At 38.7% G+C, this 24708-nt stretch overlaps 1 protein-coding gene across 1 annotated transcript in view; it reads right to left on the bottom strand.

Moving 5' to 3' along the window:
- The window catches only part of LOC126482134 (zygotic DNA replication licensing factor mcm3), a 106489-nt gene that overhangs the window by 54272 nt on the left and 27509 nt on the right, over positions 1 to 24708 (bottom strand). The window contains exon 5 of the mRNA XM_050106114.1: positions 9263 to 9362. Within this exon, the coding sequence (XP_049962071.1) occupies positions 9263 to 9362 (100 nt within the window). The remainder of the gene's footprint in view (positions 1 to 9262; positions 9363 to 24708) is intronic.

Raw genomic sequence — 24708 nt, 5'->3', positions numbered from 1 at the left:
AAGTTGACATTATACCAATTATACTATCAACTACAGGAGTCATACCACACAATATCCACCAGTACATCAAAGAAAAACAGCTACATCCAAACGTATATATACAACTACAGGAATCTGTAATTACTGATACTTGTTCAACTACCCGAAAGTTCCCAAATGCAATGTAACATATACCGTACAGTTAAAAGGAAGTCACGCTTGATCAAGATCCGCGTCACTTTCCATTTTTAACCAGACCTAAGGTCTGAGAAAAATAGAAATAATAATAATAATAATAATAATAATAATAATAATAATAATTTGACTATGGCTCTAAGGTAGACTCCACTTATGATTCTTATGAATCTTCTCTACGTACATAGCACTTTTCTAGTCCATTGCCGCTATCTCCAAATGTGATTCTACATGCCACAATGGCATAAAAATAACCATAATAAGCTGACTTAATAATTTTTGTATCTCTACAAGGGCGAATGATGTGTAAAGCATAAGTTGCAGAACAGTCTTTTGCACAAATTGATGGTGTGGTCTGGCCAGTTTTTTCCCTATATCAATATGTATGCCCAGGTATTCTCGAGTACCTATATCCATCATAGTTATCTGCTGGTCACATAGTTTTTGTCATATTTCTTTATCTTTAGAAGCTGTGTGAAAATGAATGTAATTAAGAGAAAGATTATTTGTGCTAAGCCAGTTCACAATATCCCTTATTAGCTCACACCTCAAGTGCATCTAGTATCATCAGTAAAGATGGTGAATTTATTCTGAACAAAGAGGTAGATCATTAATAAAAATAATAAAAAGCAGGTGACCCAGAACTAAACCCTGAGCCACTCTACATGAATGGTACCCCATTCTGACATGCGGAGACACCATCTGGACTATCCCACACAACTTTGCTTTCTATCAGAAATGTACAAATAAAGCCACTCCCCTGTTGCAGCAATTATATCTACATCTGTATCTTTATGTGAAAGTATTTGGCGACTGACGCAGTCAAACTTCCTTTTTATAGGTTGCCCTGATATTATGGTCATTAAGATGCTTAACAATCCTGGCATGCATTAGTTTCTCAAAATCTTGGAAAAAATTGTGAGTTGTGAGATTGGCTACTTGCCTTATCTCCATTCTCATACAGTGGTTTTACTAGTGCAGGCCTGAATCATTTAGGAATGATGCTTCGCCTAAAAAATATGTCAAAGGATTTTACTCACATGGCTGTAGTAGTATTTTAATAAGTTACTATATGTAGTTAACCCCCCCCCCCCCCCCAAAAATTTTTACTTTTCAGAGCTAATGATTCTTTAAATTTCCTGTACAGTGAAAGTGCTTGCTTGGATTTGTTGCACTGTGCTAGGTACACTAGCTTGCAGAAAATTCAATGCTTGATTTATGGAGCATTGTGATACTATTATCTCTGTTACTGTTAAAAGAGGTCTGTTGAATTTATCATTAACTGTTTCTAGACCACTAAGATGATGATCCTCTTTATAAATGAAAACACGTATGTCACTGATGTAATATTCTGCAATATCTATAATTTTATTTTACAAACTGATACATATGCACCTGATGGTGTATAATAGCTGAAAACTGGTTTGTAAAAGAAAATAATAACTATGTAGAATATTACACCAGCATTGTGTGTGTCTTCATAATGTATAAAATATTCTACCAAGAACTGTTTTTTTTTTTTTTTTTTTAATCCGGATATTTTCTCTACAAAATGCACTTTACCCAATTTCCTTCTTTATGAAATTCCAGATAGTTTTTATTTTATTGCGAGAGTTATCCATTTCTGCTTCTAAGAACATGCTTTTTGAAGCCTGTATCTCTTGTTAAGAATTCTACTGTGCAGTTTGAAATGTCTAATCTTATGAAGATTATTTCATTTACTAGCTGCTGCGTGAAGTTCCCCTTTCAGTCTACAAGAAATTTTTATGCTGACAATGCTGCTCTGACATGTGGAATAACACTATTCACTTTTGCTCTGTTTGTAATGGTTCCATTTACCTTTTTACATATAAAGTACTTTTTTCATAATTCACAAGCCTTCTGTGCCTGGTATGAGGGCATGTGTCTGGTTTATGCTGTATTTTCTGAATGAAAAACACATTTGTTTTATTCCATTATTACATTCTAGCAACTTCCTTTTGAAACAGATATACATACACCACCTAATGATTATTTCTAACATTTAGGCATGTAGACACAATACTATTTTTCTTTGTTACTCCTGTCTTAACAATATCTGTTGTGCAACAATTACTACGTTCTTTGAAAAAGCCTTTTCATGTTTTTGCCATGACTGTCTGCTAAAATTATACACTACATTTGTATTTATGCTACTTTACTTTCTTTCGACATAGTCTTTGACCTTACTTCCACAATCACATGCACTGGATGGTATGCCCCGTTTCTCAATATCACTGATTCTCCTAACATTTGATTTAGACTGTTGCACGATTCAACTGAAATGATCATTTTATTTTCGCTTAGCAGTTCAGTCTCTTCACTTACATAAAGAACTTAAATTTGTTTTTAACCGTCAACTGCTAGTTGTTTTCATTCACCGGTGATTTTTGAGTGTTTGAACTTCTATCTGTGTGATATTTCAACCCAGCCAGAGTTTTTATGCGGAAAAGAACTGAGCCTTTGTTTGGCTAACAGCTGACTCATTTCTTCTTAAAGTTTTATCACATCAGACTACTCTATGCACAGATGATTAACTGAAGACTACAGATTAATTTCAACTGTCTCACTCTCAGAAACCTATCTAAAATAAGTGTTACATCTTACTCATAACAATTTTCTATTACTTGTTCCCCCCCCCCCCCCCCCCCCCAATCAGTTCTATTCGAGCAAACTGCCTCACCCTGAATAATACAATAAATGGCTCTAAACATCCATGCATCAATAATGCACAGTGCTAGATAATCGAAAGGATCTTACGAACATTCATTTTGAATTCAGAAAAAAATTGAGGTGAAGGAAAATGGGTTCAAAATATTTGGGCAGATGAACAAAATAGAAATCAAATAATTCTGCAACCACTACTGTGTTGTGTGTTGTGTCAAAACTGCCTGATTTGTAACTGCTAGCAGGACAGACCTCAGTGTGCAATATTAAAAACTGGAAAAGCTTGACAGCATTAATACAGGGTGTATACGGGGACAAGGAAAAAAAATTCCCAGATTATTCCCGGATTTCTCCCGGATATCCCGTTTAAAAAATATGCTTTTTCCCGGGCGACAATACACTTTTTCTGTGCTAAGTGACAGTAGGTTTTCCGTAGATTTTCCCTTGGAACTGTAAAACTTATCAATCCGTTGAATGGTTAACGTTTTATACAATCGCATAGAACTTCCCGGAAAAAAAAAGAAAAGACGGAACAAAGAAGTTTGGAGAGACTTTTAATAAAAAAATAAATAAAAAAAGAAGTTTTGGAAAGACCTTTGATTTGCAGCAACAGATATGTTGCATATTTTCGTATTACGAAAGTATAAATTCGAATTGCATAAAAAACAACGCGTTAGTTTCCGGAGCGTTGAAACTGAGGTTGCGATGTCCTTTTGTAAGCAAGTCATATCTCAAGCCACGAGATCTCGTCAGCCGATGACAGCAGCTATTCAGAGCATAGGACACATGTTATAGTCAGCCAATAGCAAGATCACTGGTCACATTGCGCGAACACGCAAGAGGAAAAGTTAACGGTTTACATTAATGTACACAGTACCGTATATCTACAAGAAAAGCTACACTTTCACACATGTTAGTCTCTAAGATAAACACGCTACAACAGAAGCTAAGCTTTCACATGTAATATTGGTCTTTTTTTGCGTTTATTATACTTTAAGACACATCACACAAATGTGCCAGTAAATTTAAAATTATGACATAAATGTCTGGGTTCCAAATTCTTGTAAGTGGCTGGTCCTCAAACTGTTCAGTTTCGAACGCTCTGTGATTTAGATATCCATCCCACTTTCTTACATGCAACATAATTCATCTTGCGTGAAAAGAAATTTACTTTGAATGTAACGCTTTTCTAACTACCGTTCGCAACACTACCCGGAGACTGTTAGAAATAGGTTCAATTTACCAGTTGCCAGAGAGCGCCAGAAAACGCATTATTGTGCGTGTGCAAATGCAGTGGTGTAGGAAGCCCGTATGTCCGTGTGTATAAAGCACTGAGCTTACATTACACCATAAAAGAAACAGTGCATCAGAGGATACGCCAAAGAGCACCGGAATTTCGTAAACCATACTAAAATGCATAATTCGGCTTGAAGTGCAAATTGGCTTTTTCCAGATTCAGAGTGAAGTAGGTCCCATCTGATATTAAGCTTATCAGTGTGGTTTTTGGGATGTAAATTTTCTTGGAGTACCAGTACTCTACGATCTCATTTTTGATTCTTTATTATGGCATAATGCAATATATGGCAGAAGATGATAACGTGCACTTGAAATTGCACTTGAAATTCAGCGAACAGTTGGAACTAGCCAATACTGTAGAATGAAACACTTCGTTTCAAATAAAATGATTGCCTCGGCGGAAAATTAATAAAGCCAAATTTCTTAGAAAACTTGCAAAAATAACTTCACTGTTGTGCAAGGCGATTAATACTTGACTGTTGCTAACTTGGAAATAAAATAAAATCAGAAAACGTAAATTAATAATATATTTTTGACATCCGTAATTATGTAAATGTATTTTAATTCACTTGATAGCTCCCGGCCACAGAAATCCGTTTTGTTTTCATTTGACGTGGGAGCTGTACACGAAGAGAAGCAGCGAAAACACTTAAAGTAAGGCTAGGCGCAAACTGAGACGCGTATTGCACGTGTGACGTGACACGACACAACAGCGCAACACGCACGTGCCGCACGAGTCGCGCGGGTCCGGCGCATGTTGGGACGTGTACGCCATACTTCACACGCGCCGACTGGCGACGCTCTGCGCAGACAGAACCGAAGCGCGCGCAACCTGTTACCTATCTCAAACGATTTAACTCAAACTATTCACTGAAAATATTTGATTTTTGCCTTACTTGTGGTTTTATATGTCATCTTCGTGGCGAAGTGCCCATCATCTCGCTAATGACCATTCTTATTGCGATGTACACATTTTAGTCAGACACTACGCAGAACTCAAAAAGTTTGCAACGAAAATTAGTGGTCGCTGTGATTTTGCGTTTGGTGAGTATTACACCATACGTTGCTGCGTATGAAATTTAGCTAACATACTGAATTTTTGTTTAGACTTGGGAGGAGGTCTATCTGCCTCCGATCTCGAGAAAATGGATCCTATGTAGCGCGCTCACTTCCGATCTCACGTCCGCGAGAATGAAATACTCGCAACATCTCTCATATCTCCTAAATCGCTCGAGACATCGAAACGAAAGTTTGGCGAATGATAGTACACAAGGAGGAGAGTGTTTTGCCAATTCTTAAACACACGGAACTTTCTCATCTATGGCAATATATCAGTACTTACACTTCCCTTATTATTTCTTTCACTCCAGTGACTGTAATTTTTAAAAGTTATCGACAGCTAGCGAAACAAGAGCTTCCTAGTATGAAAATAAACATGAAATTTCTTCTTTTATATTACTGCAAACCTACACTATGAGGTTTTTCTAAGTTATTGAGCTCTGTGCCAATTACTTGTTTAATGAGGCACTCCGTTTCGGAATTCTGTCACAATAGCTGCTGTGGAATGAGTTTGGCAAATTACACTGTGACAAAGGAAGTACAATTAAACCAGTCACCAAGAGAAATGTGGCCGTTACTCACAAACGGTGATGCTCCTTCGAATGAGAAAAGGTTAACAACTCACAGAAAAATAAATTGCCAATTCTGTTGGAATTTTGGTGGAATCCCCGTTTTGGTATTGAGAAAAGTAAACAGTTGATCTGTCGCACAACACAATGGTCAGTGTATTGTCAGCAGCAGAGGAAAATGCGCGTGACAGAAATGCTCTAGCTAGCCATGTACGCCTTGTGAGTTGGAGTTTGAAAAACATTGTCATGAAGGTAGATCTGCCTTTGTCAGCAGTACATTTCAACAAATTAAATATATCTAATCATGACAGTCTTTTGGGATATTCCTACTTTCGTAATAATACCGACCATTTTCTTCATTTGTATAGCCTGTTGTATAATTAGTTTATTAATGCTGATAATGTGCATGCAACAATTGAAATGCTTTTCCTCATCACGGCGAACCAATTAAAACACTGTTATTTGTGACTGCTTTTCAATTGTTTCTAGCTTGCAGTGAAAATGTAATGTTCACATGCATGTAGTACAGTGTGTCATATTACATTATTACACCCATATCCACAGTGAGACTTCTATGCTTCAGATCTTGGATACTTTTTACCAGGAGCACAAAGAGGTCACACCTGTGGAGATTATTCCTTTCCAAATTTTTGTAACAGATCGTACAGATACGCCAGCATACTAGGCAGCTAGAAGATAACCTTGTTTTACTTTCCTGTCTTGCTTCTTAATCATATGATTTTATAATAATCCTTGCTTCCTTATTCACTACCCGTTGTCCCTTTTTGCGATCTGAAAACATCGCGGAGGCATACGATACAATTCCAGCGGCCAATGACTCACCAGTTACTGAAGTACGCATTTTTCTTGACAGAAGGAAATCAAAACTATACAGATATAAATAACAGAAAAGTATAATGTACTAACGAAGAAATATGGAGCGCTTAAATGACGAAAAACGAAACACTACCCAAAGGCAATAAAATTTAGTATACAGTAAGGCAAAATTTATCGTATGGGCTGCTCATATGCACCGTTCCGATTTGAACATATGGCCGGGCTACTTTTCCGCTCCCTGCCTCAAATTTCCCACGGTGCTAGCGAGGCACGCACGACGCGAGAAACTGTGCCACAACCACAACGCCGCGCGACCTGGCGCAGGCGCGTGTCGCGTCCCAGTCACGTCGCTTCGCAATTTGCGCTTTCCCATTTTAAACAGTGAAGTTACAAAAATGCGCGCTGCGCTGCGTTGCGCCGCACACGCTATACGCGTCTCAATTTGCGCCTAGCCTAAACACGGGTCACGTGGAGGTTAACCCCTCCCCACAACAATTCAGACAACTCTGTGCAAGCGTGAATCTGGCAGCTAGGGTGCGCGAGAAAAATTTTCTCCTTTGCATCTGGCTGCTTGCTGCTACTACCGATACAGCTAACAGCCAAACTTCAAGTAGCGGGACAAGGTACTGCTTAATACGCGAGTCAAATGCGCATGCGCAACAGACCGCTGGCAATTGGTCAAACGAACCTAATGTGAACAGTTGTGACGTCATGCTCATAGCAAGCAGTTTATTGTTACGAAGAATTACAGTCTGCGTCCTACGGCCTTTGACATATTTCTGCTATTTGCAGACGCTTGTGCGTGCACGGTTTTTTGTTGTTGTAAACTGCACATTTCCTTTGCCACTAAAGTTTTATTTTTTTCCCTCTCGTTTATATTTTATTGCTGCAGTATCATTCTCCAGTAGCAGGATACAATAACATTCTTTGCTAGAGAATCAATTCTGCAGTCAAAATTACAAAAATTTAACTGAAAGCTAAAACAATGAAAAATTCCCGGAATTACGAAAAATTCCCGGGTTTTTCCCGGTTTTCTCCCGGATGAAAAAATTCCCGGGTTTTTCCCGGATCGTATACACCCTGTAATATTTATGTCACTGAAAAAATTACAATGCAGTGAAACAATGAACGCTGAGTGTGGGGAGAAGTAAAAAAAGAAAAGGAAATCAATTTACAAGTGGATAAACGTACAGCCAAGTAAACTGAAAGTTTTTATGTTCTTAGATGAAAATATTCGTTTTGTCTCAGGTACCAGAACAAGAGCTTCACTTTGAGGAACAGTTTAAATCCATAGCACTCAATCTGATTTGCCGATGTATGCCACAAAACGGATATAACCAATGCATACTCTTATTTTTGTGTTCTGTGTAACACAGAAATGCATAGAAATTTATAATATGCAGGAACATTAAACACTAGAAGAAATTACATCTCAAATTAAGTACGCTAATCACATAAGTGCCAAACACAGGGTTTATAGAACGTTCTTCACAATAATTCTCTATTATTCCAATCTCGAACAGCGCACGGAATAAAAGAACACCTATATCCTTCTACGCGAGCTCTGATTTCTCTTCTTTTATTATGATCATTTCTCCCTATGCAGGTTGGCATTAAAATATTTTTGCATTCTGAAGAGAAAGTTGGCGATTGAAATTTCATGGGAAGATTCTACCACATTGAAAAACATCCTTGTTTTAATGATTTACAACCCAAATCCTTTATCATGTCAGTGACACTCTCTCCACTATTTCTTGATAATACAAAACATGCTGCTCTTCTTTGAACTTTCTCGACGTACTCCGTTAATCTTATATGATACGGATCTCTCACCACGTAGCAGTACTTCAAAAACAGGCAGTCTCTTTAGTAGATCAGTTGCATTGTCTAAGTGTTCTGCCAATAAAATACAGTCTTAGGTTCGCCTTCCCCATAAAATTTTCGATGTGTTCTTTCCAATTTAAGTTGTTCGCAATTGTAATTCCTAGGTTATTCATGGGCTGAAGATTTGGCCGATTTATTATGTAACCAAAGATTAACAGATTCCTTTTAGCACTCACGTGGATGATCCCACACTTTTCATTATTTAGGATCAATTGTCAATTTTTGCACCATACAGATCTTTTCTAAATCATTTTGCAGCTTGCTTTGATCTTCTGATGACTTTACTAGACAATAAACAAAAGCATCATCTGCCAACAACCTACTGTTTTTTCCATTATCAAGGCCCCCTTTTGTTTAGCAAAACACAATCCCTTTTTCAAAATCTGAATACAGCTTACGAAAAAAATAAACGTCGGCTTCGCCTCCACGCTTTGAGCAATGCTGGTTTTCACTGCTGTTTTTACGTCACTATATTTTCCTCTTATTTACAGCATGTTGATCTACCTAAAAATTCAAAGCTACATAGTAACACACACACACACACACACACACACACACACACACACACACACACACACACACAGCTAGTAACTACCAGGGCCACTTTAATTGGGAATATCTGTTTCTTTTTGTATGAAACAATGCGAATTAAAAATTATGAATTTCACAATGAAAGTATAGGTATATTAAGGAATTTATATCTAACAAAACAGAATTTCAGTGGCTTAATATGCTGCAACTTCCGGATAGCCACATACCTGCAGGAGCTTTCTCTGGCATCTCTTGAATTGTTAATGTTTGGTGATCCTTGTAAACTGAAAGACCATACTCTGTTTCCAGTGGATTTCCATCTTCATCCTGCAAGCAAATTCTCCCTTATTTCTGCACAATTATTTCACTGACTTTCACACACAGAGCTTACCAACATACTATTGCTGACCTATACTTCCCAACACCTGTTTAATCTTTATGTCCATTTGCACATACAGCAAATGGAAGGTATCAAAGTCTCTCTCTCTCTCTCTCTCTCTCTCTCTCCCTCTCCCCCCCCCCCCCCCCCCAACCCAGCCCCATTCTTTCACAGCCAATCCCAGTTTGCTCCCAAAAGCTAGGATTAGTACTTTTTCTACCTTTAAATGTGTTTACAGGTTGTATACGGATTTTTGCTAGTTAAAAATACAAATTTTCCTGGGTGAAAACATGCACATTTTCCCGTGTGAAAACATTTTTTTCCGTGTTAAGTGACAGTATGCTTCTCTCAAAATTGTAAAGCTGAATAATCCTTTGAATAGCAAATATATACTGGCACAGAACTTCCCAGCACTTTTTGGATGAAAGAACGCGAAATAAAAACCCGGCAAAAAATAATGCGTTCAGGAAAGATCTTTAATGTGCAACAACATGTACACAGCATATTTTCGAAACTGCAAAAGTATAAATACAAATTCAACCAGAAACAGCACATTAGTTTCTGTGATGCGCTTTCGTCAGCCAAGCATAGTTCACATCATATTATCCCGCTATAGAATCACAGCAGTTGACAGCACATATTGAGAGCATAGGACGCTCGATGTAGTTAGCAAATAGCAACATCACTGTTAAATAGTGCAAACACACAAATAGGAAAAGTTTCTGGTTTATATTAATACACATACAGTATAGCACAAGAAAAGCTAACCTTTCACAGATAATATTTGTCATGTGTTACCCCTTTAAGTTATATCAAACACAAATGTGCCAGTAAAATTTTAAATGACAACGTAAGTGTCTGGTCTTCTGGGCCTGAAATTTTTCTGAGTATTATCAAAGAGTCACATGCTTTTTGATTTAAGAAATTCATCACACATTCTTACAGTTAACATAATTCATCTTGCATAAGATGAAATCTACTTTGAAATTGATGTTTCCCAAACTGCCATTAGCAATATCCTCCCACAACTTGTTGGAGATAAGTTCATCTGAGCAGGTGCTAGAAAGTGCCAGAAGGCATGCGTTACTGCACATGCGCAGCTATGACGACGTTGCAAGCCCATTCTTGGTGCTTGCTCTGCCCATACATCTTTCATCACATTTCTGTTTGGAATTTCACGTGCAGTGGGGCATCATGTGACCATGTGCAACAGTATGGCTTTTTGTTTGGAGGGGTCACATGGAGTTATCGTACTTAGGGTTTTTACTTAAGTCAGAGAAGGAATTCAAAATTAAAAAGCAGTCCTTGGCACAACATTTGTTTCAAAACTAGAACCTACAACTCAAAGTACCATAATACTTTGCTATGTAGTTACTTTAACATAGATTTTCTTTTTTTTATTTGCACTCTGCAATACAGTTATTTATCATCTCCAATCAAGTATACATCCGCACAGCAATGGGGGACTGCAGAAAGCTCGTAAGAAGGAACAGAAATTTCTTGTAAAAATAAAGAGAGACAGTTGTTTGTATTTACCAGAACTAAGAACAACAATAAGCTTCTAATGACTTTTCAAACTGCATAAAAATTAATAACGCTACTTGTGAAACCAAGAAACTTTATAAGTGGCAGTTTATACTCTATTCCAGGAGTAAATACAAAGCCTCATGGGGAGTTACAATGATAAAACACATTGTGTTGCCAGTCTATAATTTACTGAAGAATGGCATCCTGAAAATTTAAGACGCAAACCACACAAATTTAAGAAATAATGTCAGGCCTACAGGAGGAACTAGACTAGTATTAAAACATGTCATGCGATCAAAAAAGATTGTCTTTCATGGAAGGCACATATTTAAAATTCTGTTAAAGCTTTCCAGTGTGGTTTCTGGGATGCCTCTTTTCTTGGAGTACCATTACTGTATTATCTCATTTTCTGTTCTTTATTATGGCATTAAGCCATATGTGCCCAGAGATGGAAATGTTTACTTGAAACTCAGCAAACAGTTGCAACTAGCTAACAGTGTGGAATAAAATACTTCATTTCAAATAAATTTACCACCTATGCAGAAAAGATTAATCAAAGACAAATTTCCTTAGCAAACAGACAAAAATAAATTCAGTATTTTGCAAAGTGATTAATGCTTGTTTGTCAATAACGTGGAAATAAAATAAAATCAGAAAACTGAAACTAATAACATATTTCAATCTTCCGTAAATGTTGTTGTGGTCTTCAGTTCAGAGACTGGTTTGATGCAACTCTCCATGCTACTCTATTCTGTGCAAGCTTCTTCATCTCCCAAGTACCTACTGCAACCTAAATCCTTCTGAACCTGCTTAGTGTATTCCTCTCTGTCTCCCTCAACTGATTTTTACCCTCCACGCTACCCTTTAATACTAAATTGGTGACCCCTTGATGCCTCAGAACATGTCCTACCCGATCCCTTCTTCTAGTCAAATTGTGCCACAAATTCCTCTTCTCCCCAATTCTACTCCAGACCTCATTAGCTGTGCGATCTACCCATCTAATCTTCAGCATTCTTCTGTAGAGTCACATTTCAAAAGCTTCTATTCTCTTCTTGTCCAAGCTATTTATTGTCCATGTATCACTCCCATACATGGCTACAATCCAAACACTTTCAGAAAAAGACTTCCTGCCACTTAAATCTATACTCCATGTTAACAAATTTCTCTTCTTCAAAAATGTTTTCCTTGCCATTGACAGTCTACATTTTATATCCTCTCTACTTTGATCATCATCAGTTATTTTGCACCCCAAATAGCAAAAGTGATCTTCTACCTTAAGTGTCTCATTTCTTAACCAAATTCCCTCAGTATCACGTGATTTAATTCGACAACATTTTGTTATCCTCATTTTGCTTTTGTTGATGTTCATCTTATGTCCTCCTTTCAAGACACTGTCTATTCTATTCAACTGTTTTTAAAGGTCCATTGCTGTGCATGACAGTATTAAAGAGTCATCGGAAAACCTGAAATTTTTTATTTCTTTTTCATGGATTTTAGTTCCTACTCCAATTTTTTCTTTTGTTACCTTTATTGCTTGCTCAATATAAAGACTGAATACTTTCTCTAAGTCTACAAATGCTAGAAACTTAAGTTTGCCTTTCCTTAACCTGTCTTCAAATATAAGTCTTAAGGTCAGTATTGCCTTACTTGTTCCAACATTTCTATGGGATTCAAACTGATCTTCCCAGAGGTCGGCTTCTACCAGTTTTTCCATTCATCTGTAAAGAAATCATGGTTAATATTTTGCAGCTGTGACTTATTAAACAGATAGCTCAGTAATTAGAACACCTGTCAACACCTGCTTGATTTGGGATTGGAATAATTATACTCTTCTTGAAGTCTGGGCCTATTTCACCTGTCTCATACATCTTGCTCACCAAATGGTACGAGTTTTGTCATGGCTAGCTCTCCCTAGACTATCAGTAGTTCTAAAGAAATGTTGTCTACTCCCAGGGCATTGTTTTGACTTAGGTCTTTCAGTGCTCTGTCAAACTCTTCCATTTCATCTTCATCTATGTCTTCTTCCATCTCCATAATACTGCCTGCAAGTACATTGCCCTTGTACAGACCCTCTATTTACTCCTTCCACCTTTCTGCCTTCCATTCTTTGCTTAGGACTGGTTTTCCATCTGAGCTCTTGACATTCATGCAGGTAGTTGTCTTTTTCTCCACAGGTCTCTAATTTTCCTGTAGTGATACATGCTCCTACATCCTTAAATCTGTCCTCTAACCACTCATGCTTAGCCATTTTGCACTTCCTATTAAAGTAATTTTTTAGATGTTTGTATTCCCTTTCACCTGCTTCTTTTATTGCATTTTTATATTTTATCTTTTCATCCATTAAACTCAGTATCTCTTGTGTTAACCAAGGATTTCTACTAGCTCTCACCTTTTTACCTACTTGATCCTCTGCTGCCTTCATTATTTCATCTCTCAATGCCACCCATTCTTCTTCTACTGTATTTCTTCCCACCATTCTTGTCAATTGTTCCCTAATGCGCTCTCTGAAACTCTCCACAACCTCTGGTTCTTTCAGTTTATCCAAGCCCCATCTCCTTGAATTCCTTCCTTTTTGCAGTTTCTTCAGTTTTAATCTACAGTTCATAACCAATAGATTGTGGTCAGTGTCCACATCTGCCCCTGAAAAGTCTTACAATTTAAAACCCGGTTCCTAAATCTCTGTCTTACCATTATATAATCTATATGAAATCTTCCAGTGTCTCCAGGACTCTTCCACGTATATAACCTCCTTTCATTATTCTTGAACTATGTGTTAGCTATGATTAAGTTACGCTCTGTGCAAAATTCTACCAGGGGGGCTTCCTCTTTCATTCCTTACCTCCATTCCATATTCACCAACTTTTTCTCTTCCTCCTTTTCCAACTATTGAATTCCAGTCCCCCACAACTATTAAATTTTCATCTCCCTTCACTATCTGAATAATTTCTTTATCTCCTCATACATTTCTTCAATCTCTGTCATCTGCAGAGCTAGAGGGCATATATACTTGTACTACTGTGGTAAGCTTGGGCTTTGTGTCTATCTCGGCTACAATAATGCGCTCATTATGCTGTTTGTAATAGCTGACCCGCACTCCTGCATTACTCTTATTTGATTGTGTATTCACCTGAGCAGAAATCATCTTGCTACTGCCACCGAACTTCACCAATTCTCACTATAACTTGAACCTATCAATTTCCCTCTTTAGATTTTCTAACCTACCTACCGGATTAAGAGATCTGATATACCACACTCCTATCCACGAAACGTCAGTTTTGTTTCTCCTGGTAACAGCATCCTCCTGAGTAATCTCCGCCTGGAGATCTGAATGGGGGGACTGTTTTACCTCCAGAATATTTTACTCAAGAGGTAAAGCTGCATACTCTTGGGAAAAATTACGGCTGTAGTTTCCCTTGCTTTCAGCCGTTTGCAGTACCATCACAGCAAGGCTGTTTTGGTTAGTGTTACAAGGCAGTATCAGTCAACCATCCAGGCTGTTCCCCCTGCAATTACTGAAAAGGCTGCTGCCCCTCTTCAGGAACCACACGTTTGTCTGGCCTCTCAACAGATACCCCTCCGTTGTGGTTGCATCTACGGTATGGCTATCTGTATCGCTGAGGCACGCAAGCCTCCTCACCAATAGCAAGGTCCATGGCTCATGGGGGAGAATGTATCATGTGAATGTATTTTAATTCATGTGATAGCTCATCTGTTTTGTTTTTATCTGATGCGAGAGATGTCAACGAAGAGAGAACAGCAAAATCACAAAACATAAATGCAGGTCACGTGGAGACTTCTCTTCACTCAATTATGATCGCTCTGTGCATGTGCAAATGTGGAACCTTGGGCACACCAGAAATATTTTTCTGGGCAGCTCTGCTCATGCATACGAGCCCACTGGCATCTGCTCAAACAAACCAAATTTAAACAGCTGTATTACCATTCTAATCGAAAGCTGTATGTTATTACGAAGTATTGCACTATCTTTGTCCTAAAGCCTCTGACACATTTTGCTTTCGGCAGACGCTTGTGTGTGCACACACTGTCTTGTTGTTGCGAATGGAGCATTTTCTTTGCAAATTACGTTTTATACTTGTGTTTTTCTCTTGTTTATATTTTTATTGCTACAGTATTGTTTTGTAACAGTGGGCTACAGTAAAATTCTTTTGTAGAGTATCATTCTGACCAGTAAAAATTACAAAAATTTAACTCAAAACTAAAGCAATGAAAAATATTGGAATTCTAAAAAGTTCCTGGGATTTTCCCGGTTGTCCCGGGACGTATACTCCCTGGTTCACTAGCAGAATTAGGAATTTCATCCTGTAACTGGCCAGTCATACTGTCTCCTGTGATTTTAATGTTATCCAACATTAATAAAGAAAATCTACATGGTGAATAATGGCACCTAAAGTGCAGAAAAAAGTTAAAACTTTCTAGAGATATGGAAAGTACTGTACCCTCAAGAATGGAAATAACTTCTCATACTCATGTGTTTCTTTAACTACCAGTAATAAAAAGGACAAAAATTTAGCATAACATTCAGTAACAGGATAAGGTAAATGGCGGTCTGACTCTCGAGAGGGAATGAGGGATGAAATAAGAAGTCAAGTGGAACTGGAAGTGTAACAAAGTTACTGTCACACAACAATAGAAAATACTATTGTGTTCTTAGATGTGAACACAGTTTGAAAGAATCTGGGTACTCTTTCAATCATTTTGTGCCCCCCCCCCCTTTTTTTTTGCCCCTTACATCATGTTCATCAATTGTATGCATGATGCAGGCTACGTCTCAATAAGCTGAAGTAATGGGGATAATATAAGAAAGAATGGGCAAACACTACAATGTTACATCAACGAGATTCAATTTTGGAAATGCTCTTACGAGTAATTACAAAGTATGATGAGACAGAATAACTATGACATGATTTAGCAGAACTACAGCAGTTTTAGTTGAATGTGGTCTTGCAAAGTACATGGGTAAATTAATTACCAGAGAGAATAGATACGTATATAAATAAGCATAAACACATTACAATACAGTACTCCAGGCTATGATAACAATGAACTACAATTAATATTCCAAAAATAATTTAAACTACAAAGTAACGGAAAATACAAAAAATCCGGTGAACTTCCAGATAGCCTTAAATAAAACAACAGTGCTCTATTTACACAGCTGTAAAGTTGAAACCCAATATTGCAGTCTCTCTATTTTATTTCTTGTGGAAAATTATTACGTATGTGACTTCACTTATTATTTTTCACATGGATGAAATCAGCTGTCACTTTTACAATACAGGATATGCCAGTAGAACATCTATATTATCAGTAAAATACAACATATGAAATAAATGGTTGTAGTGATGAACAGAACCATATCAAGTAAAAAATTATAGAAAGGAGACATTGTGTCACAAGAGATATCAGTAATCTTGTTTTAGTTGTAATTAAATAATGCAAATATTCCAAGTTTATTAAAAAGCATTAATGTTTTCTTCTTCTTCTTCTTCTTCTTCATGCTTGTCTATCCTCTTCAGACCTCTTCATCTCTGCTAATCCCAGCAACTCTCATCAATTTAAGCCTATTTACTACAGGAAAGTCTCCGACTCCATCTACAGTTTTTGCCCCTAACACTTTCATCAAATTGATGATTCCTTGATGCCTTGGTGTGTGTCTTATTGATCAATCCTTTCTTTTAGGTTATGCCGTAACTTTGATTTTTCCTAAATTCATTTCAGTACCTCCTCATTAGCCATTCTTTCCACCCATATGATCTTCACTATTCTTTTGCACAACACATCAATAAAGCTTCTATTCTCTTTGTGTCTGAACTCCACATTCCAGTTTCGTATGAGGCTACACTCCATTCCAGTACCTCCAGAAAGGACCTCATATCACTTAAATTTATATTCAATGTAAACAAGTTTCTCTCTTTCAGAAACTTTTCTTGCTATTGCAAGTCTGCATTTTAGTTTCACTCTACCTCGCCTATCATCAGTTATTTTGCTGCCCATCCACTATTCTTGGTATTGTGTTTTAGTTGGACACAACATTACTCGCAGTACGATACTCTTGTCTATCGTAGTATTCTAGAAGAGTCCTACAAACCACTTCTTTATTAAAATTTTCCATTTAAGTAAATTTACTTTCCCTTTTACGGCCCTTTCATGGCAAGTCATAGATGGCACTCACACCTACAGCTTCTGAATTAGTTATGAGAAAGCTGACATGTTACAGTGGTCTTTCTGAGACCCCACATGCTTCTGGCATCAATTTTTGTTCTTAGGCAACGTAAATGTTCCATCTAGCTTCTTTACCATGAGGAAGTTTGTTGAAATCTTTAGGATATTAGACATTACATATTTAATTTTTTGACTGATGTCCATTCAGTATCAGCATACACCAAGGCAACTTGGGCTAATAACTATGCCATGAACACGATGTTTCTCTTCTGTATCACTCGTGACTATCTGTAAAGCAGAACATGTTGATGGAACACAGATGACTGGTCAGCCTTACTTGGCAACATTGCAGGGACAGGAGCAAAGTGGGGTAGAGCATAAACAGCCAATACGTGTGACGTGGAGCCATCTAATTTCGCAACAGTGAATATAGTTGGCATGCAAACTTTTACTACTATGGTAGGTACTGGTTTCATGTCTACCTTGACTTTGGCAATATGTTCACTATGTTGCATGTAAGAGCATACCCGCATTCCTACTCTCTTATTCATTACTAGACCCACTCCCACCCATTTCTCTTTTCCAATTCTCTAACCTACATACCAGATTAACACATTCCGGTCGCTGCCCACAGAAACTACGAGCGCGCATTTATTGCCGTAACAGTCGGCACACAGATTTTCCGAGCACCGCCTTCTTGATTTTTATTTCAGGTTGCTGTGCATTATATCTGTGTGGTGGCGTCTGGAGTTGAGTTTTTCGTTCTTGAAGTACTTCAGACGACCTCTAGATGGCTGCCTCCTCTAGGTGCTATCCGACTCTAAAAAGGCGCCAAAACAATTCCTGCACATTCGTTCTTCCAGTGTGCTTCTGTAGTTCTCTTTATTGCGAATGTTTGTTGTACAATGGGGGGACAGTTTGATTGAAAAGAAAATTTATAGGCTGCTCGAAGAATCTGGATTTGAAATTGACAATGATGGGTTTGAAACTGAAAATAGTTCTTCTGAAATAGATGGTAATTATAATGGTCAGTCATTGTGTTCAGGGATCACAATTATATTCTCCGCAGTTTCACTGACCCATTTCATTTATTTTGAAGGTAACGACGAGTGTTCCGAAAATGAAAATGAGCCATCAGATGTATTAGAACAGTGAAGCTCCCATTCAACAAGGCAGAGGCAGAACACAACAGCAGGAGTCCCAAAGTAACGTTGTTGACTACTAGGTAAATAACTATGTTCAACATCAATTATCACTCTTTGAATGCGTAGGTAATGTCTTGGCACCTCAGAACGCTGAAAGCACTGAATTTGACTGTTGGAGTGTCTTTATTGACGCAAATGTCATAAAAAACAAAGACAGAAACAAACTGCTATCCTGCAGCAACAATTTCCAAATTGTGAAGGCAAAATAACTTCCAGGTTGCTTTGAGCCAATTGGTCTGTTGTAACACTACATGAGATGTATCAGTTTTTTGCTATAATTATTCACACTTGCCTTTTACACAAACAAAATGTTACATACTATTGGAGCAATGAGCTAATGCTAGATCCCTCTTTACCTGCAAAAATAATGAAAAGAGACAGATTTAGGTCAATTCACATTATGCTTCCTGTGAATAACAATGATAATTACGTACGAAGGGGTCAACCAAACCATGATCCTATACAAAAAATCCGACCTTTTTTGATAACTTTGAACTGAAAAGCAAGAACAGTTTTTATCCTGGCAAGGATCTCACAGCTGATGAAGGTTTATGTCCATTCAGCAAGAACAGTTTTTATCCTGGCAAGAATCTCACAGATGATGAAGGTTTATGTCCATTCAGAGAGAGCATTCGAATTCGAGTATATATCAAGAACACACCGAGCAGGTATGGTATAAAAGTTATCATTCTAAGTGATTCAGCAACAGGATATGTTTTGAACTGTGAAGTGTACACACAATACTGCAGATCCCGTGGTGCTACGTTTGTGCAACAGTTATCTACGTAAGGGTCATACACTGCACATGGACTAGTTTTATACTTCTGTAAAATTGTTTGAAAAATTGTTTGATGGCGGCATCTCTGCTGTTGGTACAGTAATAAGAAACAGAAGAGGCCAACCACAGGAATTCAAACAAAATGAGCTAAGAAGAGGTGAAATAGTATTCAAGAGAGAAAAATCCTGTGTTAGCACTTCACTTCACTGGAAAGACACTAGGGATGTGTGTGCCTTATCTACCAAACATGCAATGACAAGTAGTGTTACAAAGACAAAATCCAAGACTGGAATGGTAGAAAAACTGAAGCCTGATCTCATACCTGATTACAATAAAAATAAAACTGGTGTTGATCATTGAGATCAGCTACTAACCTACTATTATTTTCAACGATTAACAATGAAATGGTGGAAAAAGGTATTTTTTCATGTATTTATGATGTGCCTGGTCAATTCTTACAATCTGTACAAGAAACTTTGGCCTGTCTCTCACAAACGAACCAGCTTGTTTAATTTTATGGCGAACCCGGGAAAACAAATACTCGAAAAATCAGGTGAAGCTTTCAATGAAGATGAAATTGGATTGTGCTTACCTGACTGTTTCAAGCAATATCACACAACAAATTTTGCTCAAATGGAAAGAGTTGTATAAATTCAATGAAATAGTTTTGTACATTTATTTTATTATAAATTCTGATTTATTTCAATTAAAAACTTTTTCTCTACCTCTGAATCTTCTAGTTTTCAAAATATAATGATTCTGTAAATATGTTATAGCTTTCAAAAAACTTTAAACAAATGTTGAGATATAGGATGATAATACAAACATCAGTTAAAAGGTTTCGCTTTTCTTCATTATCTTTTGGTCAGGAGCTATGCAAAAAAGTGCAAAAGTGTGTGGCTTCTAAGGGATTGCAGCAGTCCCTGATGCCAGACATTCCACACACTGACTTGTAGAACATCACTTTTGTTGCTTCTGATGCCAAGACCCTCCTGTAACCTCCACACCTGGATATCCCAACAGGAGATTATTTCACCTCTGGAACATTTATTCAAGAGGAAGCCATCATCATTATGCCACACTATAGAGCTCCATGTTACTGAGAAATATAATGGCTGAAATTTCTATGTGCTTTCACTCATTCACAATATCAACACATGAAGGCGATGTTGGTTAATTTCACAAGGCCAGATCAGTCAATCATCCAGACTGTTGCCTCTGGAATCAATGAAAGGGCTGCGGCCCCGCTTTAGGAACTATGATAGTTTAGCCTCTCCACTTCTGATGTGGCTGCACCTACTGCAGGGCTATCTGTAGTGTTGTGGCATGCAAGCATCCATGGTTTAGAGGTGAAGGGAGGGAGGGGGGGGAGGGGGCAAGGTGGTGATGGGAGCAGCTGAGGAGCAAATTATGCAAAAAGATCACAGCTGCACGATTAGTACAGGATATGCAATACATAGAGAGTAATAAACTGAAGTTTTGGGAAAATCGCACTTTTAGTTTCAGAAATTCATCAAAAGAATAGAAACAGTGACTTAATATTGCTTGTTTCAACCTTTTTTTGCTTGGACATTTGACTGACTGTCTCTGCTGCAAGAGGATAGTCTATTTTCATTCCCTTACATTTAACACGATTTGTGTTTAGTAATAAGCAATTGCAATTTGTTTCCAGTATGAAGGAGGTGGCAGACATTAACTCTAGACACACGCATGGCTTAGCAAAATTCTCAACAATTGAAATATTGGTTTACGGTACTCCACTTTCATCTTAGATGCCATCGTCACCATAGCTTGTTTCTGAAATATTGGGTTTGTGCATAAATTGGTAATATTTTCCGTATGTTTAATAAACACAACAGATACACATAACAGATACTTTTAGTCATCAATAATAATGTATCCTCCTTCACTATCTGAAACAGTCTGCCAACACTGAGGTAACTTTTCAATTCCACGACAGTAGAAATCGTGTGCTTTTGACGTGAAGAAGTCATCAAGTCATGTTCGGTGTTGTGTCTAGACAAGACAGCCTAGACACAATTGAGAGGAAGCCGAAAGGCACGCGCTTAAACTCACACAGGCTGGCGTGAGGTCTGAAACAGGATCACAATTGGTGAACATTGGTCTTGTTGATACAGTATTATCATCTCAATATAACTTGGTGATGGCGCCTTGCTAGGTCGTAGCAATTGACTTTGCTGAAGGCTATGCTAACTATCGTCTCGGCAAATGAGAGCGTATTTGTCAGTGATCCCCTTCTGGCAAAGTCGTCTGTACAACTAGGGCAAGTGCTAGTACATCTCTCTAGACCTGCCGTGTGGTGGCGCTCGGTCTGCGATCACTGACAGTGGCGACACGCGGGTCCGACTTATACTACCGGACCGCGGCCGATTTAAAAGCTACCACCTAGCAAGTGTGGTGTCTGGCGGTGACACCACATTCGGAGTGCATTTTCATCCGGAAAGGAAATTCCTTGAAAGTTGTTCAAAAGAGCGGAAAAAGTTAAAATTCCAGGGTGCAAGATCAGGTGAATAAGGTGCGTGCAGAATGGCTTCCATCGTAACTCTTTTACCATGCTGTTTGTCAGTTTAGCAGAATGCAGTCAGGCAATATTGTGGTGAAGCACCACACAGTCTTTCTGGTCGGCGTGCTTTGACTGCATCTGCAAGTAAGTCTCGTTGTCAGCACAAAATATTAACAGTGATGGTTACACCTTGGGAAAGCAATTTGTAGTACAACACACCATCGCTGTTCCACCAGCTGCATCACATTTTCTTTTGTGGATGTACGTGGGTCTTTGTACAGGGAGTTGCTGCTTTGTTTGGGATCAACCATTCCTCTCTTTTGCTTATGTTAGCATAAGGACACCATTTTTCATCACCAGTAACAATACAGGAACCCACACCATGAACCATGGTTCATGGTGTGGGTTCCTGTAGTTATGTCCTAGTTCATGAACCACGGGCAACGTATGAGTGGCCAAGTAAGTGGTCCCGACAGTCGGGATACCAATTACTTTGGAATAAGGCTGGGCATCTCGGACATATTCTGAGTCGTGGTCACCTTTGTGCTCATACGGCAAAGACTACCAAATTCATCGGTTAGTCCCTCAACCGTTAGGGGTAAAACCCAATGGGACTCGGGGCAAGTAAGGCTAGCAACCTGCTTCCCTGGTACTTTAAATATGATGCTGGCAACAATCAGAGCAAAATGCCTCGGACCTCTGGAGGTGACGGAGTCCCACCTCTAACTGACAAACCAGGGACTCCTAAGATACGACTTGGCAAACAAATGGTTATGAAACTTCCTGGCAGATTAAAACTGTGTGCCCGACCGAGACTCGAACTCGGGACCTTCGCCTTTCGCGGGCAAGTACTCTACCATCTGAGCTACCGAAGCACGACTCACGGCCGGTACTCACAGCTTTACTTCTGCCAGTACCTCGTCTCCTACCTTCCAAACTTTACAGAAGCTCTCCTGCGAACCTTCTTACAGGAGAGCTTCTGTAAAGTTTGGAAGGTAGGAGACGAGGTACTGGCAGAAGTAAAGCTGTGAGTACCGGCTGTGAGTCGTGCTTCGGTAGCTCAGATGGTAGAGTACTTGCCCGCGAAAGGCAAAGGTCCCGAGTTCGAGTCTCGGTCGGGCACACAGTTTTAATCTGCCAGGAAGTTTCATATCAGGGCACACTCCGCTGCAGAGTGAAAATCTCATTCTGGAAATGGTTATGAGTTGGGGAGCTATTAATATCAATGGGGGCTACTCTGGCAAGAAGGTAGAGCTCGCAGAGGCTGCAAATAAGATGGGGCTGGACGTTTTAGCTGTTAGTGACATTCGGGTAAGGGGTGAGAAAGAAGAGGAAGTGGGAGAATACAAGGTCTACCTGTCAGGAGTCAAAGCAGGAATAGCACAATGTGGTGTAGGGCTTTACATCAGGAAAGAAATGGAACCCAGCGTAGTTGCAATAAGGTATGTAAACCAATGACTGATGTGGATAGATTTGACAGTGTCTAGCAAGAAAATTAGGATTGTGTCAGTATATTCGCATTGCGAAGGGACAGATCAAGATAAGATGGATAGTTTTTATGAGGCACTCAGTGATGATGATGTTAGAGTAAAGGACGAGGACAGTGTTCTGCTCATGGGTGATTTTAAACCCAGGATTGGAAATCGAACAGAAGGGTATGAATAGGTTATGGGTAAATTTGGTGAGGATATAGAGGCCAACAGGAACGAGAAACAACTCTTGGATTTTTGTGCCAGTATGGGCTTAGTAATCACAAACTCCTTTTTTAAACATAAGAACATTCACCGGTATACTTAGTAAGGCAGGGGAACCAGATCTGTCATTGACTGTATAACAACACATCAGGAATTCAGGAAGGCTGTGAGGGACACACGTGTATTCAGGAGATTCTTTGATGACACTGATCATTATTTAATCTGCAGTGAAATTGGGATTGTGAGGCCGAAAGTGCAGGAGGTCAGGTCCATATGTACGAGGATACGAGTGGAGAAACTTCAGGATAAGGAAATCAGGCACAAGTACATAACAACGATCTCAGAAAGGTACCAGTTAGCTGAATGTAGTCAATTACAGTCATTGGAAAAGGAATGGACAAGGTACAGGGACACAGTACTAGAAGTGGCTAAAGAATGTCTTGGAACAGTAGTGTGTAAAAGTAGGATGAAGCAAACAGCTTGGTGGAATGACACAGTCAAGGCAGCCTGTAAAAGGAAAAAGAAGGCGTATCAAAAATGGCTACATACTAGAACTCAGGTAGACAGAGAAAGTTCTGTTGAAGAAAGAAACAATGCCAAACAGATAGTTGCAGCATCCAAGAAGAAATCTTGGGAAGACTTTGGAAACAGGTTGGAGACTATGGGTCAAGCTGCTGGAAAACCATTCTGGAGTGTAATTAGCAGTCTTCGAAAGGGAGGTAAGAAGGAAATGACAAGTATTTTGGACAGGTCAGGAAAACTGCTGGTGAATCCTGTGGATGCCTTGGGCAGATGAAGGGAATATTTTTAAGAGTTGCTCAATGTAGGTGAAAATACGATCAGTAATGTTTCAGATTTCGAAGTAGAATGGGATAGGAATGATGATGGAAATAGGATCACATTTGAGGAAGTGGAGAAAATGGTCAATAGATTGCAGCGCAATAAAGCAGCTGTGGTGGATGAAATTAACTCGGAACTCATCAAATACAGTGGAATGTCAGGTCTTAAATGGCTACACAGGATAATTGAAATGGCCTGGGAGTCGGGACAGGTTCCATCAGACTGGACAAAAGCAGTAATCACACCATCTTTAAACATGGAAACAGAAAAGATTGTAACAACTACACAGGTATCTCTTTAATCAGCATTGTGGGTAAAATCTTCTCAGGTATTGTTGAAAGGAAAGTGCGAGTATTAGTTGAGGACCAATTGGATGAAAATCAGTGTGGGTTTAGGCCTCTTAGAGGTTGTCAGGACCAGATCTTTAGCTTACGGCAAATAATGGAGAAGTGTTATGAGTGGAACAGGGAATTGTATCTATGCTTTACAGATCTAGAAAAGGCATATGACCAGGTTCCTAGGAGGACGTTACTGTCTGTTCTA

Source organism: Schistocerca serialis, chromosome 1, assembly GCF_023864345.2.
Source record: "Schistocerca serialis cubense isolate TAMUIC-IGC-003099 chromosome 1, iqSchSeri2.2, whole genome shotgun sequence".
Taxonomy (NCBI): Eukaryota; Metazoa; Arthropoda; class Insecta; order Orthoptera; family Acrididae; genus Schistocerca; species Schistocerca serialis.
This window is presented reverse-complemented; position numbering and strand designations above follow the sequence as displayed.